A 24,312-nucleotide genomic window follows, 5' to 3' on the forward strand; every position below is an offset into this window, starting at 1 on the left:
CTTCTCCGGAAGACCTGGGAAAAAAAAACTTGAATCACTTTTAAACGGTTCATTAAAAATAAAAATGACAGATGGAAGAGTTTTAATAGGGATTTTTTTATGTACAGACAGAGATGCCAATGTCATTTTAGGATCATGCAGTGAATATTTAAGAGAAGAAGATTGTTTTACAGAAGAACCTAGAGGTTTGGGATTAGTTATGGTACCTGGACGACATATAGTTTCAATTCATCAAGATAAATCTTGAGATTAAAGTAATTTAATTCATAATTTTTACATTATACATACAGATATTTACCTGATATTAAATTAATTATTAAGAAAAAATAGTCATTGATAAAACGGTTAGTAAATTTACTTATATTTTGTCACACTACTAGTAAATTATTTAAAATTTTTAGTAAATTTATTTATTGCATATACTTTCAATAGATTTTTCTAATGAAATTTTGTATATTAAATTAATTACAAAAAACTGGAGCAAATTAATAATATTTAAAAAAAAAAAAATAGATTAAAGTAAATAAATTAACTTATAAATAAATTTTATACTTTATTATAAATACATATATACATATACATTTATTTAATTTTGTAAAAAATTTTTTTTAATATTTAAAAATAAATTTGTTTGGTACTTTATTATAAAAATTTATTTCAATTTGTATATTTTTTTTAAATATCTTTTTGTTTTTCATTTCAAAAAACAAATAAAATCTTATTTTCGAATGTATTTTATGCAAAAAAATAAAAAATTTTGTTTTAATATTTGTCTCTCGAAATCATGCGATTAATTCTATGTGTAATTTTACTTTGTTACTACTTTTATTATTATCATTACAACACCCAGTATACTTTTAAAAAAAAAAATGTTGAACGTTGTATATTGCACATAAATAATTTTAATTTATAGTTTTTTTTTTTTTTAATTTAAACATAAAATTTAAATTCTAATTACTTTTGTAATTTTGTAAAAATTTTTTTTTATATAAGATGAATGGCACATTGGTCGCTAAAATCTTTAGTTTTCATGAATGGCTTTTTATAAAGTTCTTTACGATACATAAATTCCTTAGTTATGTCTTTCGAATTAAAAACAACTCTACTTTTGCTTAAAAGAGGAACTTTAGGGCCCCAAGAAGCATTATATTTAAAAGCTTGTAATAGATCCTAAAAAAAAAAAATTGAATTATTATTATTATTATTATTATTTTTTTTTTTTTTTAATTTATCAAACATGAAAGTATATATAAAAATTTTCAAGTTTATTTTTACGATGGTTTTTAAAGGCAAAAAAAGGAAAATAAAAAAAGTTACAAAACTATTTACATTTTTTTTATATGCAAAAATAATTTGTAAACAAAAACAAAATAGCATTACAGCAATAGGTACGGTAAGTTGCAATAAATATTCAATTTTTTTCGCTTCAGTAAAAGTTCGAAGCATGAAAAGTGTAGCTCCGAAAAAAAACTAAAAAAAAAAAAAAAAACAAAAAGGTATTAAACGATTATTATAAAATTCAAATTAAAATAATTAAATATTGATATTATTTTAAAACTGACAATGCATATAACCGTCGATGATATTTCCAAACAATGAAAAATAAATGGAGGCTGATAACCCATCATAAAATGAAAGTTGTCATTATATCTTTTATAACCGTAAACTAATTGAATAACAAGTAAAAAAAATAATACATTTGTCGCGACAGAAAATTGAAATGGATAAATTAATGCTTCCTAAAAAAAAAAAAAAAAACAAAAACAATAATATTGTCGACAAAATAATAATTGAAAAAAAAAAATTTACCTCGATAAACAATGCCATAACCGACATTGTTAATTCCAAAACTGCCATTCCACCGGATACATAATAAATATTAATTCGATTTTCTGTTAATTCTACAAACGCTTCGACAACTGCCAAACATAATACAGTTTGACTTCCGACTTCAAATAAAATCATTTCCATATAGAAAACAAAAGCCCATAAATATTTTGGAAACGGGTAATAAATAAAAACCTCAGACATTGATACGAAGGTATTGATTGAATCTAAAAATAAAATTTCATTGAATATATATATATAATATGTATATGTAAAATTTACAAAAATTTAATTTAAATTATTTAAATTTATTTGCGGTTTACGTACCGTGAAAATTTTTTATTGGAACGTTTCCATATACTTTTAAAACGCTAAAAATTGGGGCAATTAAAAATGAGCCAAAAAATACATGTGAAAAAATCACAGCCAAAACGTCGTACATGACATCATCGTAAAAATTACTATGGGAAGATATGAAGGATAATACAAATAAACCATTATTGTTTACAAGGAAAGTGTTTTCAAATGCGGAAAGCCATAACTAAATATAAATGACATTATTTTATATCAAGAAAAAAGTAAAAAAAAAAGTTAAATTGATGTAAATATCCAAATTGGTAAAACAAAATAATTCATTATTTATCATCATCATCATCACCATCCAGTTTTTCTTCATTTTATAATTTACTACTAATACTTATTAATTTTATATTTGTTTCAATTGGAATATTTACATCATAGTTTAATAACTTCTCCCAATGGAATACCCATAAACTTTCCATTCCAGAAAGAAAACCTGGTCGTGTAAATGCAATCATTCCTAATAATACAGACAGGAACATTGGAATCCACAAAAGTAATGTGAAAGCCTTAAACAATAATTATTATAAATGTAGTTTTATCGAGAAAAAAAAAAAAAAAAAACAATGTTAACAATTTTTTTTAAAATAAGTTCCCAAGAAATAAGTAATGAAAAGTTTTCTTTAAACAAATGAATAGAAAATAAAATGAATAAAAAACTTTAAAATTTATACGAATGATAATTCCTTAAAAAAATTTTAATTACCTTTTCCAAACTTCTAATTCCTTTATAATTAAGAACAAAAACTGCTATGCAAAAGCCCAACAATGTAAAAAGATTAAAAAGTATGAAATTAAAATCATCCAGTACTACATACCTACAAATATTTTTCTTTATTAACAATAATAATAATAATAGTAGTAGTAGCAGTAGTAGTGGTGGTAGTAGTAACATCTTTTTGCGACTTTAAAAAGTTATAAACTATTACTTTTTTTTTTTTTTTTTTTTAAACAAACCTACTTCCAATATTGCATTCCAGAAGATTCCCAATAGAGTTCGTTACAATAAGATGCATTGAATTCTTGAACGCACATTTTGTAATATGTCGCATTTCCAGTTAAAGAATAACAATTTTTTTTCGCCCATGGTTTTTCGCATCTTTCCCATATTAACCGTCTTTCGAAAAGCGTTATCGCATATTTGAATAAATATACCATTATGTGAAATTTAAATCCGATTGCGATGCATGATACAACTAAAATGCTATAAAGAATTCCTAAAAACTAATTAATTATTATAAATACAACCAACGATAATGATAATTAATTAACTTTACCTTTTGCCATTGGACACATATCGTATATTCGTACGAAGCTTCCGGTGACGTAACGTCCAAGTAAAATTTCCGTGAAACTAACTGAAAATCCGACGCCTACTTCAAAAATCAAATGAGGAATTATTATGATGCCTTGAAAACAAAAAAAAAAAACAAATAATTATTATAAATATCATTACGCATCTTATATATATATATCACTTTTTTATTAATAATAATAATAATAATAATTTACTCCCGTAAGTGATTAATGAACTTGTATATTTCAAAACTATGGTGAAACTTAATGTCGAAAGAATATAAGCGTATATTCCTTTTCCTCTCGAACTCCATGTTACTGTTGAAGGATCTGTACTTTTGTTTTTTGCTGCATGATGTCCTGCAAAGCTTGCACTTGAAAAAACATCTGTTATTGATGGATTTAAGTTCATCGTTTACAAAATTTTCTTTTATTATAATTCTTAAAAATTGATTTAAAAAATTTATTTATTATTATTATTGCTTTTATTTAAATAAAAAACTAATAAACGCTTTATTTATAAGTATATTTGTTATTTATTATTTTTAATAAATAAATACAATGTAAAAAAAAAAAATAACTTTGAATAATTTTATCGAATATTTATTAAATTCCGCGTTTAAAAAAATAAAAAAAAATAATTTTAAAAGTTTCCTTCAAGCATTATTTGAATGTTTACATTAACAAAATCAGCGCAGCCAACCTAAATTTTTTTGTCTTCTTCCCCGATCGTTTTAGTTACCAAAAAAAAAAAAAAAATTTAAAAATGTTTATGTGAAATTTTTCTTTTTTTTTTATTTTTTATTTTTTAAATTCAAAATTAAAAGTGATGTTTATGTAATGGCATAAAAATGGGTTGTAAATTTCTTTATCAAATTTTACGATATAATCGTTCGCCGTATTTAAAATGCATGAGATTTTCTTCAAATATGTGTAATCAAACAGGATGGTGAGTTACGTTCCATAACGATCATCATTATCACGAGTAAAATTAAAATTAAAAAAATTTTTTTCCTTTTTTTTATTTAAAAAAAAAAAAAATTGATTTATTTTAGTTCGGATCCGTGTGGTGATATTCGTAATGCGAAAATAGATATACTTTGTAAAACGGCCATTATCACAGGTGGAGGATCAGGAATCGGATATGCAGCAGCACACGAACTCTTAAATAACGGAGCCAGAGTATACAAAAAGAATATTTAAATAGTTTTTTTTTTTTTTTTTTCTATTTACTAATTAATATAAAATTTAAAAAATAAAAATAAATTTAGGTCGTTTTATTGGCTCATCCAGATGAGAAAAAAGGAAATAAAGCAGCTGAACATTTGTGTAATTTATTCGGAATGAATAAAGCAATTTACATGCCTTGCGACATAAGATGTTCAAAACAATTCGAAGACATTTTTCTATATGCTAAAAGTACGTGTAATAAAATTGACATACTTTTAAATTGTGCCGGAGTTTTAGATGATAAAAATTGGGAAGGTTCCCTTAACACAAACGTCATCGGTACTCTACGTGGTATCTTATTAGCTTTTAAATACATGAATGGTAATAATAGCATCGTGATTAATTTATGTGGTACCATGGGTCTCAGTCCCTGGCCAAACAGTCCTATTTTTTCCGCTAGTAAACACGCATTGGTCACCGCTTCCAAATGCTTCGGAGTGAGTTTTTTTTAAAATACCCCAAAAAAACACTTAAAACCCAATAAGATATGTAAATTTGTTATTTATTTTATTTAAGCATTCCATACATTACGATAAGACAAATATTAGAGTCATTGGATTATGTCCTAGTTTTACAAAAACTCCAAAATGGGAAAAAGGTATTGACAACTATTTAGAATTTGAATGGGGTAAAAAAACTCTTTGTGCACTTGAAAGAAGTCGATTGCAACCGTGAGTATAATACAATTACACACCCACACACACACACACAAAACAAAAATAAATAAATAAATAATAATAATTATTTTTTTTTTTTTAGAGCAAGCGTTGTTGGTAGAGCCATAATACATTTAATTAAATACGGTAAATCGGGTAGAATTTACATTTGCGAAGAAGGAATATTACACAGAGCAAATTTTCCAAGGGAAGAAGATATTCTTCAGCCTCAGCCATTATGTTAAATTTATTGTTTAATTTTTTTTTTTTTTTTTATTTATTATTTTGTCATTATTTACACAATTATCGGTATAATTTTATTTAATTTTTTGATTATTTTAAATAAATAAAAACAAATACAATTTTTTTACTTAATTTTTTTTCTGTGTAATACTCCCCCCGTATTAAAAAAAAAAAAAAATTAATTAATAAGAAAATTATTTATTTATTTACTTATTTTTTTTTTTTTTTTTTTTAAAATTACATGTAACAGTTTAGCATTTTATATAACACAAGTATTACATTGGGTTTTTTTAAAAAAAAATTAATTATTAAATATTATTATTATTATTATTATATAATAAAACACTAAACCATTATTATAATTATGCTAAAAAATAATTTAATTATTTTTATAGTAGATATTTTAAAAAAAAAAAAAATTATTTATTAATACTCATGAGTATTTATTTATTTATTTACTCATTGGAAAAAATAATAATTTTTTTATTATTTTTATTCAATATATATAATTTAAAAAAAAAAACTATTTTAATTCTATAAATTATTTTATTTAAATAATTAATTAATAAAAAAAAATTTTCTTTTTTTTTCTTTGTGATGGGTTTTAAACGTAAAAAAAAAAAAAAAATGAAAATGAATTTTTCAAATTTTGAAAAAATTCATAAATAAACAGCGATTTAATAAAAATAATAATAATAATAATAATTTTATGTATTATTAGAATGACAAATACAAAAACTTTTTTCTTTTTTATTACTGTACATTGTAAACTATAATTAAAAATTTTTTTTTTTTTTTTTTTTTTTTACTCAATTACACACCACTAATTGATTCCATTTAATTTATAACTAAATTATTATTGTTATTATTATTATTATTAATCTATAATTTTTACCTATTTACAACTAATTAATTATCACATCAATAAATTTATTATTATTATTATTTTTTTTTCCTTAAGATAAAAATTTATTTTTTTGTAATAAAAAGTAAAATAAAATAAAATAAAAAAATGTTTGCGGACGATTTTTTCAGCCGAAATTTTTTATAATAATTATAATAATAATAATAATAAAATAATAAAATCATAAGGTAATTAATTTTGTATGTACATTCAGTCTCATACTTATCATCACTTAAAATTTCTTTTCTTTATACTTTTCCACGGGTTAAATTCAAAAACATTTTTTTTTTCTCCTTATTATTATTATTATTATTATTATTATATTAAGATAGTACAACTATTATTATTATCATTTAATATTATATTATACTATATATATATATATAATTAAAATTAATTTAATTATTTACGAAAATATTTTTATTATTAAAAAACCTCTAATATTTATTATTTATTGTTTAGTTATCACTATGGATTTACTAAATTTATTATTATTATTATTTATTATTTATTTATTTATTTTAATAATAATAAAAACTCAGTTTGTTGAGAAATAAACAAAAAACTAATTAATTTTTTTATTTTTATTTAAAAAAGATTTTTTCTTATTTTTTTAAAATTTATTTATTTATAAAATATCAATATGTAAGCATTAAAAAAATAAAAAAAGTTTTGCAAATTACTCTTTTTTTATTTATAATAATAATAATAATAATAATAAATGACAATTCGTTGAATACTCGATAAAAAATTTTTTATTAATAATTTGAGGGGGGAGGGAACCGTTTGAATTTTTTTTTAAAATAAGCATTCAATAAATTGTCAAAAATAATAATTATTATTATTATTTAATTAATGTAAAAGCGTGTTAAATAAAAAAAAAAAATTTTTTTAATAATTCATTATTAATAATTTTTCTAAACTTATAATTAAAATTATGAAAAATCAATTTTGAATTAAGATGTACAACGTGAAAAAAAAAATGCGAAAACCTCTAATAATCGAGTCATGCAATAAGAAAAATTAGAAGAGACAAATTTTCTCAATCGGAAAATCATTTTTCCCGATTTTTTTAAATAAAAATTTATTATTACACTTTACGACAAGAAAAAAGTACCTTTGATATATATTTCCTTTTTCTAAATCGATTCACTATCACACATAATCACGTGCAAATCACAACTTAAAAGTCTTTTAAGACAAATTATTTTAATATATATAAATATATATATTTTAATTTGTTTCCCTATCCCTTTCCCTCCCTCCCTCCCTATTTCCAGGTTTCAGAAATATATATATATATAAAATTAAATCAACATACGATTAGTTAAAAAAAAAAAGAAAAAAAAAAGTTAAATCGTTATTAACTTGTTTGTTTGTTTGTTGTATTATTATCATCATCATTATTTATGAAGCACAACTAATAAAAAAAAAAAAAAAAAAAAATTATTAATGATCGATATCTAAAAGATATCTCTTTATTATTATAAAAAAAAATTCACGAAACAAAATAAAAAAAAAAAAATAATAATAATAATAATAATAAAATAAAATAAAGAACGAGACAATATTTTCTTATATGAAAAATTGAAAATTCTATGGAAACAATATATTCAACAAATGTGGCCATTTTTAAAATCGCCCAAAAAAAAAAAAAAAAAACAATCACATCGTAGAAATAAATACCAGATTTCCATATTTTTAAAAAAAAAAAAAATAATTACATTAAATGCCAACTATATAAGTTTTGTTAATTTTTTTTCCTTTTCCTTTTCTTTTTCTTTCTTTCCTTTTTCTTTCCTTTCATTTTTCTTTTTTTCCTCGGAAAAACAATCAATCTCTAATGCTCCTTAACTTAATAAATATATATATATATATATATTTTATTTTACTTATATCCTCATTTTCAAGGGAACTAATAAACAGAGAAATTTCTTTTCTTTTTTTCGAAAGGGAGATTTTATAATTTTTCTCAACTATTTCTTTATGCAATTTTACACACACTCCCCCTCTCCCTTTCTTCTATCGCCTTTCTCCTTATAAAAAAAATTTTTTTTTTAAATACTATCTTTTTTTTTCTAAATATATATAATTATATTATTTTTTTTTTTTTCATTGTACTTATTTCGTTCTAATTGATTATGAAAAAAAAAAAAAAAAAAAAAAAAAAAAAATACTTTTTTCTAAAATAACAAAAAATCGTAATTTAATTAGTTCTCTTTCTTACTTTCATTTTCCTTTTTTCTTTTGTTCAATTTTTTTAATTTTTTTTTCCTTCTTAAATTCTTTTAAAAAATATTTTTTCCTATTTTTTTAAAATAAAACAACTGCTTCACTAATAGCAACTTAAAAGAACATCTCCTGTCTTTTAATACTTTTACAAGTTGTTTCTTTTCCTTTTTCTTTCGAACCATTTTCTTTTTTCGACATTCATTACACATTAATGTATATTAGCATGTTTTTTTTTGGTTTCTTTCTTTTCCACCTTTTTAATTACTTGCTAAAAAAAAATTTTTTTAATTCCTTTTTTTTCTTTTTTTTTTATATATATATATCTATATTTTTTGAAGACAAACTTTTTGCTTTCACTCTTTTTTTCTTTTTTCTTTTTTTTTTCTTTCTTTTTACAAGCTATTTGCTTCTTCTGTTGCATTCTGTGGTTTACCTTCGACTGAATTACTGTTTCTTTCAGTTCTCGGAGGTCCACGTGGCCTAAACCCTCCTTGCGGTCTATTGTATCCTCGTCCACCGTAATAACCACGTCCTCTAAATGCTCCACGTCGGGCTGATGCAACACCAAAAGTTTCAGAATTTAATTTTCGTTCCGTACGCCAATCTGTGCGTTGTAATCTCCTTTTAAAATTTAAAAAAATTTCTTTTAGAATAGGAAAAAAAAAAATAAAAATAAAAAATATTTGAAAAGGAAAATATTAAAATTTCTTTTTTTTTTTTTTTTACCCTTTGCTTCTTTCAACAGCCTCGCATGATATAGTATCGAAAAAGCTTTTGGATTTATCGTAACAAGGCTCTGGAATAGATTCTTCTTCTTGCTCATTTTCTCCTGCTCCCGTTTCATTTCCCGAATCGTCTTTTTTATCGGATTCACCATTTACTTTATTGCCCGTATCGGATCCTATTGAAATAAATCAATCGATAATTTTTTTTTATCTTATCGACAATACTACAACTTTTATAATACTTTTTTTTTTTTTTTTTTTTTTTTTTTAAAAAAAAAAATTCCTCACCGTTACTTATTTTGACTTTGACCAATTGATTTCGAAGTTCTTCGAATTCGGTGTTTGCTTTGTCAAAATCATAATCACCGTCAAACTTAAGAGTAGTTTTTTTAGTGGTTGGACCACCAGGTCGATTGTAATGCTTCGGAGGACCACGAGAACGATTACCGCTTTGCCTTAAGTTACCTCGCTGCATTCTAAAACCTCCACCACTTCCAGATCGATTTGATTCTACAGAACATCATCAAGTAATAATAATTTAATTTTTTTTTTTTTAAAATAAAATTTTCGAAAAGAAAAAAAATGATTAAAAGCCAGGAGCATACTTGATGGTCCCTTTGATCTCTGTCATCACGTTGTTGATTATCACGGGTTCTGTTACCCCTTCTTTGATAAGCATATTGATCGCGGTTTTGATAATCTCCCCTATCGCGAGTTTGGTAATCCCTTCTATTTCCTTGATAGTCCTTGTCTCTTTGATAGCCTTGACCGCCATGGTAAACTTGGTTGTCTCGACGAGAACTTTTTTTTTTTTTTTAAAAAAAAATAATTAATTTAAAATAAAAAAAAAAAAAAAACAAAACAAAAAAGCAAAAATTTTTAATTATTATCACCCACCCATCTCTATCCCTTTGAGGAGGTTGTATAGGGCGGGGTTTTTTGTGGTCATCTCTTGCTGGAGAATTGTTGACCTGCGTCCCTTGATCATTGGTCGGACTTTTCCTGGTCACGCTGGGCGTCGTAAAACGCGAAACTCCTCCAATAAGATCTAAGACAGAAACTAAAAACTAAATTTGCAGAAATGCCCCAAGAAATAAGAGAGTAATAAAGAGGGTCCCTACGTGACATTAACAACGGTACGAATTTTTTTATACACTCAAACAAAGGTTAAGTACTACGTAAAATTTTTAATAAAAAAAAAAAAAGTATCAATTAAGATTGTAATTAACAAATAAATATTTATAGCTAAACAAAAAAAAAAAAATTATGGTAAATAAATAAAATAATATAATTTAATTTAAATTATCCGTTACATTGCTTTCTAGTCTTTTGAAATATTTCAAATATTATTAATTATTAATTTTATGCGAATGACAGGTATTGTAGAAGGTAATATTAAAAAATTTTTTTTTTTTATAAAATGAAAATTATGGTCAAAAAATAATAATAATAATAATACATTTTAAAAATTAATAAATTAACATTAGGGGATCGCAGGGAAAAAAATTGATATTCGCTTATAATGTTAATTACATAAATCAAAAAGCAAACAACAATTTTATCAATTCAAATTCATTAAAAAAAAAAAAAAAAAAAGCAGAAGATACGTTAAAAAATTTAGTTTTTTTTTTTTTTTTTTTTTTAAAATTAAAATAACAAAAAAAAAAAAAAAAAATTGATTAATGAACCTGTTATCATATGCAATAATTATACCAGCATCACCTTTTTTTTCCTTCAAAATAAAATCAGGTATACAATTAAAATAGTTTACTGTTTTATGATGATGATGATAATAATAAAACATATGATAACAAATAAAAAAAAAAATTAAACACAAATGTATAACATTTAACAAAAAAAGGAAAAAAAGACATACCAAGACAAAAATTAACAAGAAAAAACAAGAATTACAAAGAAAAATATTTGTGAAATAATAATAATAATAATAATAATAATAATAATAATAAAAGAGACATACATACATACATACATACATACCACTAACTAAACCAAAATTAAAAAGAGAAAAAAGAAAAAAAATTCAAGAAATTATTATTATTTTTAATCAACTAGAAGCAAGTAATAAAATATAAATATTTTTAATAAGAGGAGAAAAACATTTAAAAAAAAAAAAAAATTAAATTAAATAAATAAATATATATAAAAAACACATTGTATACTGATTTTGCTAAGTATCTGAACATTGCACATTATTTAAAAATTTTTGTTATAAGCTAATACTAATAAGTAGTTAAAAAATTATATACTTGCTCATAATATCTGTCATTATCAATCCGCGGCACAAAGCAAACGCATTATTTAGCTAGACCTCTATTCGAAAATTTATTTAAATTTTTTTTCAATTAAAAAAAAAAAAAAAAAAAAAAAAAAAAAAAAAAGATTGGCAATTTATTACAAAGACTCCAAATGTTTCAAATTAAGTCTTCTAAATACCAACTAATATGTAAAAAAAAAAAAAAAAAAAAAAATTATTAATTAATGCAAGCAGCAATGTTCGAAGCTTTAAAGCAGCAGGCAAACAACTCATTCTGGACTTTTACTGCATTATACTTGAAATATTTTATAAAATTTTCAAAAAATTTTAAATAGATTTATTTTTGATAAAAGAACATTTTAAAATGAATTTGTAATGAAATTAAATGTTAATTATTAAAACTATTCTTTTCAAATTTAAAAATAATTTTTTAAAGCTTTTCAAAAAAGCAAATATATACAATAAATTAGCATCTGTCGAATTTTAGAATAATAAAACCGCGAAATAAAAACTTTACATAAGAAATTTTGGGTAAAAAGCAATTTATCTTTTTATTAGGGTAATAGAATGTTAACTTATATGTAAAAAATTAAAGGAGGAAAATAAGTTGCCAGTTTGATACAAAAGTCTACATCACCACAAAAGTTAAGTTATCATTATTCTACCTTTCTTAAAAAATAGTTAATAATATTTTTTTTTAAAAATAAATTATGCTAAAATTAAGTAATCACTTTACATATTTCAATCATATTTAACTAACAACAAAAGCATTAGTGAGAAGTTACCCCTAAGTTTAAAAAAAATTCGATATGTCTAAATTTAAAAATTATCGTTCAGAATTACACCCTCGAGTAAACATTATTTTATTTATACAAGCTGTAAAATTGAAAGCTTATGTTAATAAATTTATATAAAATTGATTTGAAACAAGAGCTTTTGATAAAGTTCTCAATTGAATTTTTAAAGTGCTTATATATTTCTCAAGATAAAGTATGGTAATAATAATAAAATTGAAATCCCTTTAAAAGTATAAAGCTGCAGTAAAGGCCAGATGAAAGCATAAGCAAGCTAACTATAGTGATGCAAATCCTATTTTACTTATAAAGCAAAAGGTAACAAAGTTTGCAAAATCAGTTTACCTTGTTCTTTGTCAATTGAGAGAGGCCCAATAGGAACATTAGAGGTTTGTAATGAAGGGGTAGGGCCCTCTGACTGGGGTGGATCAGAAGCAGACCCAGTAGATCCTAACTCACTTGGTTGCATTAGCAGTGGGCCAGGTGCTCTTTGAAGTCCTATGTTACCAGATGGCATACCACCCATTCCACCATATCCAGGGTACTGAGACAATGACGACCCCATGACAGGGTGACTAAATGCTTGAGTTTGATAGCCAGGCTGTTGATTAATGGTTGGAGGAACAAGCTTTAACAAATTTTTTGCAAAATTTATAATATACTACAGTACAAATTTACATTTATAAAAAAAAAAAAAACAAAAAAAAGAAACAATATGTTAAATATTTAAACTTTTTTATTTGTGAAGTTACTTTACTTAATGAAAATACCTGAACAATTGCAGGATCATTTGGTATTTGAGTAGTAACAACTCTTATATCCTTAATATCAGATCCTCTAAAAAGTATGTAATCATACACTTGACTCTGGGCCGGAACAGGATACTGAGTTTCCCTATCTTCTGTTCCGAATGAGCGAACTGAAATAAATCGATTAAATTAAACTAAAATATAAAATACTGCATTTGTGAATAAAAAAAAAAACAAATAAAAATTACAAGATTATATCATTGAAACGATATTTAGCATAAAACCAACACATTCTAAAAAATCAAACCATTTACTGATTACCATTAAAATGGCTGAATAAAAATATACTCTAGCAATATTTAAAAATCTTAAGTTTAGAAAAATAAAAACAAATTCCAAACTTAAATTTAAACAAATCATTAATGATCAACAATATGCTTTATTAAAATTAATAAAAAAAATTAAAGAAAAAAAATCAAACGTAATGTATAATGAAACAAAGCAGGATTATTTCTGTTAAGACAAGTCTTGTCAACAAAATATCCTGCCACCAGCTGAATACGTCCAATTGAAAATTTTTTATATACTGTAATTTAATCACTAAATAGGTGAAAAAACAAATAAAATATACTTAAAAATTAATAAGCTTATTATCTCACTTTAGAGATACTGAAAAAATTGTAAACAATAAATCTCCCTTACCATTAGCTAGGGCAATTGTACATTCTTGTGGATCAACGGTAAATAATCGACCTTCGTAACGAATATCCGCTTTAGAAATTAAAGTAATTTTACTACCAAGTTCTGGCATTTGAGCACTCATTTTTAAAATAATTGATGTCACCGGATGCCCGAGATAACCATGAAAAAATTTTACATTAACGGATGAACTCCTTTTCACAAACTAGCAAATGGCGGCCGATGGCGACGTTGAAAATGAAGTACAATCGGAAAGTCGCTACAGGAAATCGTCAGTGAAATCGTCAATGCAGTGTTTGAAAGTTGAAAAAAAAAAATTTGTCAATTTTTAACCATAAAAAATAGCTTTAAAAATTTTAATAATTAAATAAAAAAATATTTATTTAAAAAATAAATTAATTTAAAAAATTTTTAATTTTACTTTTAATTTTAAGTTTCTCAACTTTTTTTCATCATTGCAACATGGCCGCCGCTGTTGGAAGAATCTATAACCCTCGAATATTGCAATCTAGAAATAGCAACTATTTGCAGCAGGTAAATTATTTAATTCTTTATATATTTAAAAAATTGTTTTAAGATGTCAGTTTTGAAATATAAAAATTTTTAACTAAATAATAAAATTTTTATATGCGAAAAAAAATTGTCGTCTTGTTTTTATACTTGAAATATGCACCTTTTTTTTTTGTTTTCCTATTAAAATTTTTAGAAAAATATTTTACTTGTACTAAATTTTATTTAAGGCTGCGAATTTGTCTACGTCATCATGGACAAAAAGTCGAAATCACTTGATAGCAACTGTTGGTGTGTTGGCTGGTGGTGCTGGAGCATTGATGTATGCACTAGATATCTCAGTCAAAGCTAGTGATTTAGTTGCTCATCCTCCAAAAATGCCATGGCCCCATTCTGGTCTTTTTTCTTCATTTGATCATGCAAGGTAAAATAGTTTAAGACCTAAAGTTTATTTCCATGTAACTTACTTTGCAAATTTTAATTTAAAATTAATTCTAAATTTATTTATTCAAATCAGATCTAATAATTAAAATAAAAATCTATTACTCGAAATTTTCTCACAATTTTTTCTCCATAAGCTAAGTAATGTAATATGCATTAAAAAGAATGAATAAAAAACAGAAAAATTGTTAAATTTTTACATTTATTTGCTGTAAAATCTTTTTATAATTTTAATTTGCAAGTTGAAAAATTATTATTGTTATTAAATTTTGAACTATTACTTCACAAAGTAGTAAAATCTAATTTCTGAATTTTTTTTAGTTTTGTTTTTAATTTTACATACAGTAAAAATGTTTTAGATCAGATTTATGTTGTTCAGTTTCATAAACATTCATTGAAAATTTGCTTATTATAAAAAAACTTAATATAACAATATTAAGTTTTTTTTTTTTTTTTTAGATTTTATATTGTATAATTCAGTTAAAAATTTTTTAATTTTACTTTTAATAGTTTAAGAAGGGGTTATGAAGTTTACAAACAAGTTTGTTCAGCATGTCATAGTATGAAATTTTTACCTTATCGTCGATTAGTTGGGGTCACTCATACTGAAGATGAAGCTAAAGCAGAAGCATTTGATGTCCAAATTAAAGATGGTCCTAATGATGTGGGAGAGTACTTTATGAGACCAGGAAAACTTAGTGATTACTTTCCCAGTCCATATCCAAATGAAGAAGCTGCTAGAGCTGCCAATAATGGAGCCTATCCTCCTGATTTAACATTGATTTCATCTGCAAGACATGGAAAAGATGTAAAAATTTATCAATTAGTATTTTAGGCTAATCACATTTAAATAATGATGTAAAATAAATTTTTTTTTTTTTTTTTTTTTTTTTATTCTAGAATTATTTGTTTCATCTGTTAACTGGTTATTTTGATGCCCCAGCTGGTCATGTTGTACCAGAAGGGCAACACTACAATGTTTATTTTGCTGGTGGAAATATAAGTATGGCTAAAGCACTTTATGATGATATAATTGAGTATGAAGATGGTACTCCAGCAACAACATCTCAATTGGCAAAGGATGTTAGTGCTTTTCTAAGGTGGTCATCTGAACCTAACATTGATGAACGAAAACTATTACTTCTTAAGGTATTGACAAAATAAATACACCTCTTATAAAATGTTTTTTTTTTTTTTTTTTGTTTTTAAATTCTTTTAAATATAAATTTTTTTCAGGTTGCTTTGTTTACACCGATAGCATTTTTATGTGTTTTATACTACAAAAGAGTAAAATGGACAAGTCTTAAAACTAGAAAGATTGTAATTCATCCACCTGCTAAGCGGTTAAAATAAATAATAATTAGATAAAATTCTAAAAGAAAAGTTGGAAAAAGCTTGTAATATAGGCATGGTGAAACAAATCAGTACATTTTATTTTCGTGAAAAACTCCTCATTAAATAATTGATCAATCCGACAACAAATTTAGTCTCGTTAATTTTTTTTTTTTTTTTTTTTTTTTTTTATTATTCAATCTAACCAAATACAAAAGTTGTAGTTATAAAGCTTATTTATTTCAGGAATGATTATTTGGATGTGTAAATATACATGATTAGTTTACATTGTTTTTTATTTTTTATTTTGATTCCTTAACAATGTATTTTATCAGTAATGGTGTAATTTTTATTAGTTTTATGTGTTGAACTTGAAGTCGAAATATTTTTTTTATATATTATTTTTGTGTAAACTTGTATGTACAAAATACATTATTAAAATACAATAATAATAATTGTTGTCTATACAAGAGATAGTTCATCATGCTTATTAGAAATCAAAATTTCTGAATACCTAAGTCTAATTGCTAAATTTTTATGTAAAAATTTAAAATAGTATAATTTTGGGGGTTTAAAAAATTTCATTTTAAATTATTTTTCTTCTGCGTCTAATTACTTTTTTATTTATGATTATTATTATTAATAATAATGAATAGGACTTTATTCAGTATTTATACGTTGTAAGTTTTGAAAGCCTATTGAAAAATATAGTCGAAGATTAATTTCAACTTGTGATTGTAATAATTCATTTGTGTATTATTCGAATAAATAAAAATTTATATATTATAAAAAAATATTTAAATTTTTTTAACTTTTCAATATTATAAGAATGTTCTCTTGATAATATTACATTTAATTGAGAATATTCACTGATTACATATATAAAACGGCACTGACTTAAATTGAATTGTGGTTCAACATCATTTTAAATCAACTTCATTCGAGATTTTACTCATTCGATTCAATTATAAAAAAAAAAAAAAAAATTAAATATGATACAATTTTATTTTTGGCTTATTGGAAAAACTAAATTAGATTATGGGTAAATTAAAACATTTTTTTTTTTATTTTGAATTAAAGTTTATATTTTTGTAATACAGAAACATTTATAAAATGATAATTTACAAATTATTGCAATTAAGGTTACTACATATTCACTCAGTGATTTTATTATTTTTCTTTTAAAATTATTCATTCAAAATATCCATGCTGAAAAAATAATAAAAAATTTTATTTTAATCATATTTTATTACCATAAATTTCTTTTTTTTTTTTTTTTATTGTCTTCCTTATAAATGAAACATTGAAAATATTTTTTTATTTTGTTCTGCTATGACTTGCCTATCATTTTTATTTTTTTCATTTACCAATAATATAAAAACTTAAAAAAAAAAAAAAAATGAAAAAAAAATATCATATTTTTGTCTTATTCATAATATTCAATTCACTTTTATTAAATTAAAACTAATGTAAAATAATTTTAATAAAGTTTATTTTTAATTTTTTTTATTTTTCATTTTTATATTTTAATCATGCAAGTGGAGATCCACAAACTACAACTGACCATTAAAATATTCTCTTGATACAAATAAATGACAAAGGTTCTGCTTCATGTATGAATGGAAGCCTTTCGAATTCACTTAACATAACATAAAAAAAAAGAATTACATTAATAAGTTGCAATTTTATTTTTAAAAAAAAAAAATTATTTTTACCTGTTTTTAATTCATTATTATTATTATTATTATTATAAATATAAATTAATTACCAGCGAGTAAAGTTAGTAAGTGTGCTAGAATGAACTTCCTTCTGGGGGTTGTGTTAATTTCATATTTTCTTTAAGTGTCATCAGCCTTCGAAGTTCTTCAAGTACATTTTTAATAGTATAATCGCGCTGCCATCTCCCTAACACAGGAATACTTCTACTATCAACCTGAAAATTGGGTTTTTTTTTTTTTTTTTTTTTTTTACAGAATACACCGATATAACAGAAACATGATTACTAAATTACATCGATATTATGCTAACTTATGTTATAAAATTAGTGTTTCTATAATCACTAAATGATAATCACTGTTTTAATGAAATACTTACTACTCCTGTTGAGTTATTGACACCAATCATATTAATCCTAGAAATAAACTTAGCAACAGGAGGTTCATCAGGATATTTGTTCCCGCATTCAATTTTCAAACTATACATTCTGTTTTCATATGGAGTCCTTGGAGGTCCTATTATCATTCCAGTCCAATGAGTTAATGTCATATCGTCATCACTTTCTAATCCCCAGCTAATTGTACCATCACTAACTCCTCTTTGACCTTGTTCTAACTCATCTAACAGTCGAAAATTACGAGGAACCACTGAAAAAAAAACATTTTAAAAAAATACCTAAATTTAAAAAATAATAATTCAATTATTAAAAGCATAAATTTTTAATAAAAAAAATAAGGAATTAAAGGTATTAATTAGCTTCAAAACTTTTTTACTTGGTTGTAAAAAAAAAAAAAAAAAAAACTTTCTGCTACACATCATCAGATCTAAGAAAATTGGAAAAAAAAATAATGAGGTTTGGTTAATTTAATTGTATTTAATAGTTATGAGATTTATAAATTTAAAAAGGTAAATTACCCAACATAAAACAATGAAGGAACTACAAAAAAAAAATGAAAAAAGAAATATAGCATGTTTAGGATTACCTATATTGACTTTTTCCATTAACAAAGATTGTTTTAAGGTTGGAAAAAATAGAAAGAAAGGAACATACCGACATCATGTCCATCTCCGTGCATTCTTCCTTTATCTGAAAGGATTATAGGAAAGGCTCTAAAAATGTTGAGGTTTAATTACAATGGTGAGAATTTGAATTTTTTAAATTTTTTAAACAATTTTACACATATTAAAATTAGTTATTAAAAACTTGTATAATAAAATTAGTAAGTAAAATAATGTTAATCTTATGATTATTAAAATTTTAAACTTTAGAATGAAGCTTTTATGACATAAAAGTAAAAAATAGCGTCCTTGTTAAAATTTTATGATTCAAATAAAAATACAGAATTAATAAATTTAATAAAATATTTTATAAGTTGTTACGTTATTTTGAACAAGAATTATTTTTTTAAGTATTGCCTCAGAAAGTATTAAGGGTGGGGTGACCTTCAATAATAAAAACAATTCATTAATTATGCATAAAATTAAAAATCTTTAATAATTTTTATAAAAAAATACTTTTAAGATTTTAAAAATTAATTCATTACATTATTACACAATTTCTAAAATTAAAAAAAAAATTGTCGGTATTGAAATCTTAATTAAATACTCACCCACACCGCCACCTGGGGCAGCCATAATTAACTATTAAGCTAAACTAATTAAAACACTTTTTGTTAATTTGAAGTTTTTAATAAGACAATTTTGCGATAGCAATAGAAAATGTGATCACCAGACTTATTCAAATCCTATTCCAGGAACCTAGACCAAAAAGAAAATGGCGGATTAGTAAGGCCATGCTAAATGCCGAAGCCTCCTTTATAAGAATGACATTGACGACTTTAAAGCTTCCGGTAAAATGAGTAAAAGTTAATGAATTTTTATGTTTTTGAATTAAAATTACTTTTATTCGACAATTGTTTTAAAGTTCTTTTTTTTAAAATTGAAATTATACGTAAAAGTTTTTCTTTGTAATAAATAAAAACCAAACTCGCTAAATATATTTTCAATTCGGAAACATAGACATAATGAAAATCCTTTAACCGAAAAAGTTAGGTAATGATACTTTTTATTAAGTATTTATATTTTTAAAAATTAAAATTTAAAAAAAATAAAGTAAATTTTAATTGTTTATTTTCATTAAATCATTACTATTACGTAAATATTTAACAATAATTAAATATTAAAGGCTGCATTTAATATATTTTAGTAAGATGCAAAAATAATTAGCGGGAAAAAAATCATAGCCAACTTTTGAAAAATATTGCGGCAACATTTGTAAATTTTTTACTTTAGGTGAATTGTTGTCGTTAGCCACCATTTTGTGGGTGTCGATTTGTTTTTGTTTGAATTATGTGATTATTTTACTTAGTGGTGTTATTGTAAATAATTTTTTTTGTGCGTTTTTAAATTTTCATCTGTTCGTTAAAAAGAAAAAACTAATGTTAAGAAGTAATTCGTTTTATTTTACATTTTCTTTTCTTTTGTGTTAACAGACTATCGGTGTCGTCATACCTGGCTCAGTTTGTTCTGAATTTAATGGCATGTCTCTTCATGTCAAAAAAGTTAAAAAAAATTATTTAACTGAGTATAATAAATGTAAAGCTCTCTGATTTCATAGTTTGAGGCAAATAAATTTTTGTAAAAGAATAATTTCTGCATAACGTTTTCGATATTTAATCTCTATTTATAGATTTTAAAGCATACTCACTGGCTTAGTAATAAAAAATTCAAAAATGCAACCAAAAGTTGGAATAAAACATTGGCTTTTATTCATATTTTAATATTTACTCAAGAAATGTGTGTTTTCAGACTATTATTTTACATTTCCACAATTATTTTTCATACTGAATACAATTTTTAATGTTTCCTGATAATGCATAATTTATTTTAATTTTTTTGCCTAGGACTTAATGATTTATTTTAATTAACCCTTAAAGTTTCGTTTAAAAATTCAAATTGAAAATTTCCAAAGATACTTGAAGAAAAATAAAATATTTTAACAATTTAAAGCCTTAAGTCAAAAACAAGTATTATTAATATTGTATGATACAATTTATATGTTAAATTTATTCTTTTCCTTTTGTCGATTGATTTGTAATTAAAAAAAAATTTACAAAAAATGCTTTTTTTTCTATTAATTATTATTATTTTACCATTGTAAGTTTTATTATTTTTTTCCCCTGAATAAATATGAGCCAAAGTAAGAAATCAACTTTTAATTATGATAATATTTAATTATACAATTATCTTGCTGTAGTAGTAATGTTATTGTAAAGATATTTACATCATGAATTTTATGTAAAATGTACCAATTAATAACTTATTTATTTTAATCTATTGTATTTTAGAACCTAAAGTAAATGTATTCTTTTGTTCAAATATTTCCTTGATATTAAAAATTTACTGTATTATTTTTCAGGTAATAGGATATCACATTAGTGAAATGCAAGACCAAAATCAACTTTTTATGGTGAGTAAAATCAAAATTTCGAGTTTTTTTTTTACAATTGGGTATTCGATAACTTTTTAAAAATAACACATTGAAAACATCTCAGAATATAAATATTAAACATTTATCATAAATTAACATAATTCAATGATATTATTATTATTATTGTTGTTTTGGTTTTAAAATATGATTACATATTTTATTAAAAAAAAAAAAAAATTTGATTTCTTTGGGTCATAAAAAAAAAAAATTATTATTTAAGTTTTCGACAGAACTTTTCTTTTTTGTAAAATTATCAATTTTTTCAAAATTATTTTTGTGCTTATCAAACTTTTTTAATGTAATTTGCCAACCCTTTTGACAAAAAAATTGTACTTTGGTTCATTACTTTTTATTTACAAAAGATTTATTGTAGTATCGTGGTGTACATGTATAAATACTTGAAATGTATATAAATATGTATTTATCTTAAATGGACTTAATTGAAAACACTAAATTGTGTTTAATATCATTTTATTAGAGCAAAAGTAATGTTGAGTAAATTAATAACGTTTTTAAAAAAACAGATGAAGGTTTATGAAGTAATGTTTAAAACGTATAAGTACCACATAGATAAAAAATATGTCTTAATATCGGTTATATTTATTTTTAAAAATTCCAAATTTTTTTTTTTTGGATGATTTAGATTTAAATTTAATCAATCATTTATTTATTTTATTATCGTTTACTCATAAAATAGATTTTAAAAAAAAGTTACACCTCCTGTTGATGGCTTTCTTTCTTAAATTCATTTTAATAAATATTTAATGATTTTTTTTTTTTTTTTTTTGAATTAATGTCGTAAAAACATCACCTGCAAGATTTCAAATTTTGCATTCGTGTTTCGTAATTATTAATTCAAAAAAGTTTTCGTACCAGTTGAGAGAGTGGGAGAGAGAGAGGGGGGAGGGGGAGAAGGGAGAGAAAAAAGGAACAAAAAAAAAGAAAAAGAAAATTTAATATATAATTCGGTTTTTATGCTTTTTTTGTTATGTCGTAAATTATTTCTCATCGTAAAATTCATCTCTGACAATCACAAAAAAAAAAAAAAAATTTTTTTACTAATTTTCTATTTTTATGTCTACGTATATAAATTTATCAAAAAGAAAAATATTATTGGAATGTAAACAAGTCGTCGTTTGTTTAGGAAAAAAACAAAAAAAAAAATTTATTTTTATGAAAAAAATAAAAAGGAATATAATAAAATTTAAAAAAAAAAAAAAAAAAAAAAACGATATCGATAATTAGGAAAGTGTGTATAAAAAACTTTATTGTTGTAGTAATAATTGTAAACTTCCCTTTGGGTTTGTATGTTAAATTTTACACCCTTATTGGTTGTTGTGGATCATTGGTGGTTGTGGATTCAATAGGTCGCCATTATATTATTAGTATTTTAGTGATTATTTTCATTTTTTTTTGTTTTTACAGAAATTAATTAAAAAAAAAAAAAAAAATTTGTGTTGAATTAATTTGCCATTATGAAATTAAAAAACATTTATTCGAGTTGTTTTTATTTACTTAATTTTTTAATTAATGAAAAAAAAAAAATAATAATAATAAAAATTTAATTGGTGATCCATCCTCTTGTTCTGCTCTGATTATTGTCATCATTTTAATTCTAGCCCAAGAAATTTCCTAAATAATTCATAAAATACTGCCAAACTCTTTTACTCAAATTTTCCACATTTTAAATAATAATAACTAACGTTGTACCTTTAATTTCGAGTGATAATAATATCAATTTTTTTTTTTTTTTTTTGGTATTTAAAGGAAAAGTTTTATCGATGATGATGATGATTTTATATATATGCGTGCATCGTGGATGATTATATAAAAAAAAAAAAAGGATAATCCATTACGGATAGATAAATATATACTTTCGCACTTTATTTTTATTTGGGGTTTTTAAAATAAATTTTGCTACCAGCAATGTTAACCCGTTTCGATTTTTTTTTTTTTTTTAATCAAGTTCAAAATTTTAAGTAACTTTAAAATGAAATTATTAAATGTAATCGTAAATTTAAAAAACTTATTCGATGTCGAATTCAAATAATGTTTGGTTTATTATCGTGAGAATATTTTTTTAATTTAAAAAGGGAGGAATAATATAATTTAGCAAGTGTAAAATTTTAAGGGATGAATTCGTATGACGTGTATGAATATGTACACATGTATCATTTTCTGTTTATGGCGGAAATTTCTGTTTTTTAATTAAACAATGAATTATTTATCGTTTTACGAGTTTTTCACGCGGGTAATTTTCTTCGCATATCTGTCGCACAAAAGTCAAATTTTATTATCAATTTATAAAAAAAGTAGTTCAAAATATTTAATTTTTGTTTAACCTTAAGCCTCTAACACACAATTTTCTTAAGTTGATGCAAATAAAATTGAATTTAATACTTTGCCTTCTTTTTTTTTCTTTTTGTTTCTATTAAAAGGTTTTGTTTCGTGTAATAAGAAACATTAATGTTAAGGTTAAATTTGGGAATTGTTTTGCGTTTGTTAAGCATTGAATTTGAGGCATGCAAAAAAAAAAAAAAAAAATTTAAAGTAATTTATTACTTATTTCTGGGATTTAATGATTGAAATATAAAATAAAATAAATAAAAAATACTATTTTGCAAATTAAAATTTAGCTTTAAAAAAAAAAAAAAAAAAAAAAAAAGAAACATAAAAATTGTAATTTTTTTTTTCCGCTGACACACAAATTGGACATAATGAAAGTTTTTTTTTTTTTTCTTATTTATGATATAATTTGGGATGTACAAAAAAAAAAAAAAAATTCAATAAAAAAATTAAATTTTCTTTTTTTTTTTTTTAAATACTTTTATTA

The 24,312-nt window shown here is 23.0% G+C and overlaps 6 protein-coding genes across 6 annotated transcripts in view; 3 read left to right on the forward strand and 3 right to left on the reverse strand.

The window, feature by feature from the left end:
- Positions 1–247, forward strand: part of Phum_PHUM281520 (uncharacterized protein) — a gene marked incomplete at both ends in the record, with an annotated part of 421 nt that extends 174 nt beyond the window's left edge. The window contains one exon of the mRNA XM_002426807.1: positions 72–247. Within this exon, the coding sequence (XP_002426852.1) occupies positions 72–247 (176 nt within the window). The remainder of the gene's footprint in view (positions 1–71) is intronic.
- Positions 248–837: 590 nt separating this feature from the next.
- Positions 838–3,895, reverse strand: Phum_PHUM281630 (uncharacterized protein; the record flags this gene model as incomplete). The annotated part of the gene is made up of 10 exons (XM_002426808.1): positions 838–854; positions 1,005–1,170; positions 1,575–1,739; positions 1,831–1,949; positions 2,155–2,368; positions 2,562–2,696; positions 2,894–3,005; positions 3,149–3,383; positions 3,465–3,560; positions 3,721–3,895. 10 exons carry the CDS (start codon positions 3,893–3,895, stop codon positions 838–840), a joined length of 1,434 nt encoding a protein of 477 aa, XP_002426853.1.
- Positions 3,896–4,334: 439 nt separating this feature from the next.
- Positions 4,335–5,614, forward strand: Phum_PHUM281640 (alcohol dehydrogenase, putative; the record flags this gene model as incomplete). The annotated part of the gene is made up of 5 exons (XM_002426809.1): positions 4,335–4,341; positions 4,577–4,665; positions 4,755–5,150; positions 5,230–5,384; positions 5,473–5,614. The coding sequence occupies 5 exons, from the start codon at positions 4,335–4,337 to the stop codon at positions 5,612–5,614; spliced, it is 789 nt and encodes a 262-aa protein (XP_002426854.1).
- A 3,248-nt stretch (positions 5,615–8,862) lies between these two features.
- On the reverse strand, positions 8,863–14,114 carry Phum_PHUM281650 (protein FAM61A, putative; the record flags this gene model as incomplete). Its single annotated transcript, XM_002426810.1, has 9 exons — positions 8,863–8,933; positions 9,182–9,352; positions 9,539–9,649; positions 9,762–9,983; positions 10,135–10,274; positions 10,371–10,521; positions 12,888–13,170; positions 13,313–13,461; positions 13,994–14,114. 9 exons carry the CDS (start codon positions 14,112–14,114, stop codon positions 8,863–8,865), a joined length of 1,419 nt encoding a protein of 472 aa, XP_002426855.1.
- A 338-nt stretch (positions 14,115–14,452) lies between these two features.
- Positions 14,453–16,294, forward strand: Phum_PHUM281660 (cytochrome c1, heme protein, putative; the record flags this gene model as incomplete). Its single annotated transcript, XM_002426811.1, has 5 exons — positions 14,453–14,524; positions 14,731–14,924; positions 15,452–15,749; positions 15,842–16,090; positions 16,178–16,294. 5 exons carry the CDS (start codon positions 14,453–14,455, stop codon positions 16,292–16,294), a joined length of 930 nt encoding a protein of 309 aa, XP_002426856.1.
- Positions 16,295–18,065: 1,771 nt separating this feature from the next.
- On the reverse strand, positions 18,066–19,055 carry Phum_PHUM281670 (ubiquitin-conjugating enzyme E2 variant, putative; the record flags this gene model as incomplete). Its single annotated transcript, XM_002426812.1, has 4 exons — positions 18,066–18,206; positions 18,368–18,636; positions 18,905–18,926; positions 19,041–19,055. The coding sequence occupies 4 exons, from the start codon at positions 19,053–19,055 to the stop codon at positions 18,066–18,068; spliced, it is 447 nt and encodes a 148-aa protein (XP_002426857.1).
- Positions 19,056–24,312: the final 5,257 nt, after the last annotated feature.

This window comes from Pediculus humanus, genomic scaffold (genome assembly GCF_000006295.1).
Source record: "Pediculus humanus corporis 1103172107665 genomic scaffold, whole genome shotgun sequence".
Taxonomy (NCBI): Eukaryota; Metazoa; Arthropoda; class Insecta; order Psocodea; family Pediculidae; genus Pediculus; species Pediculus humanus.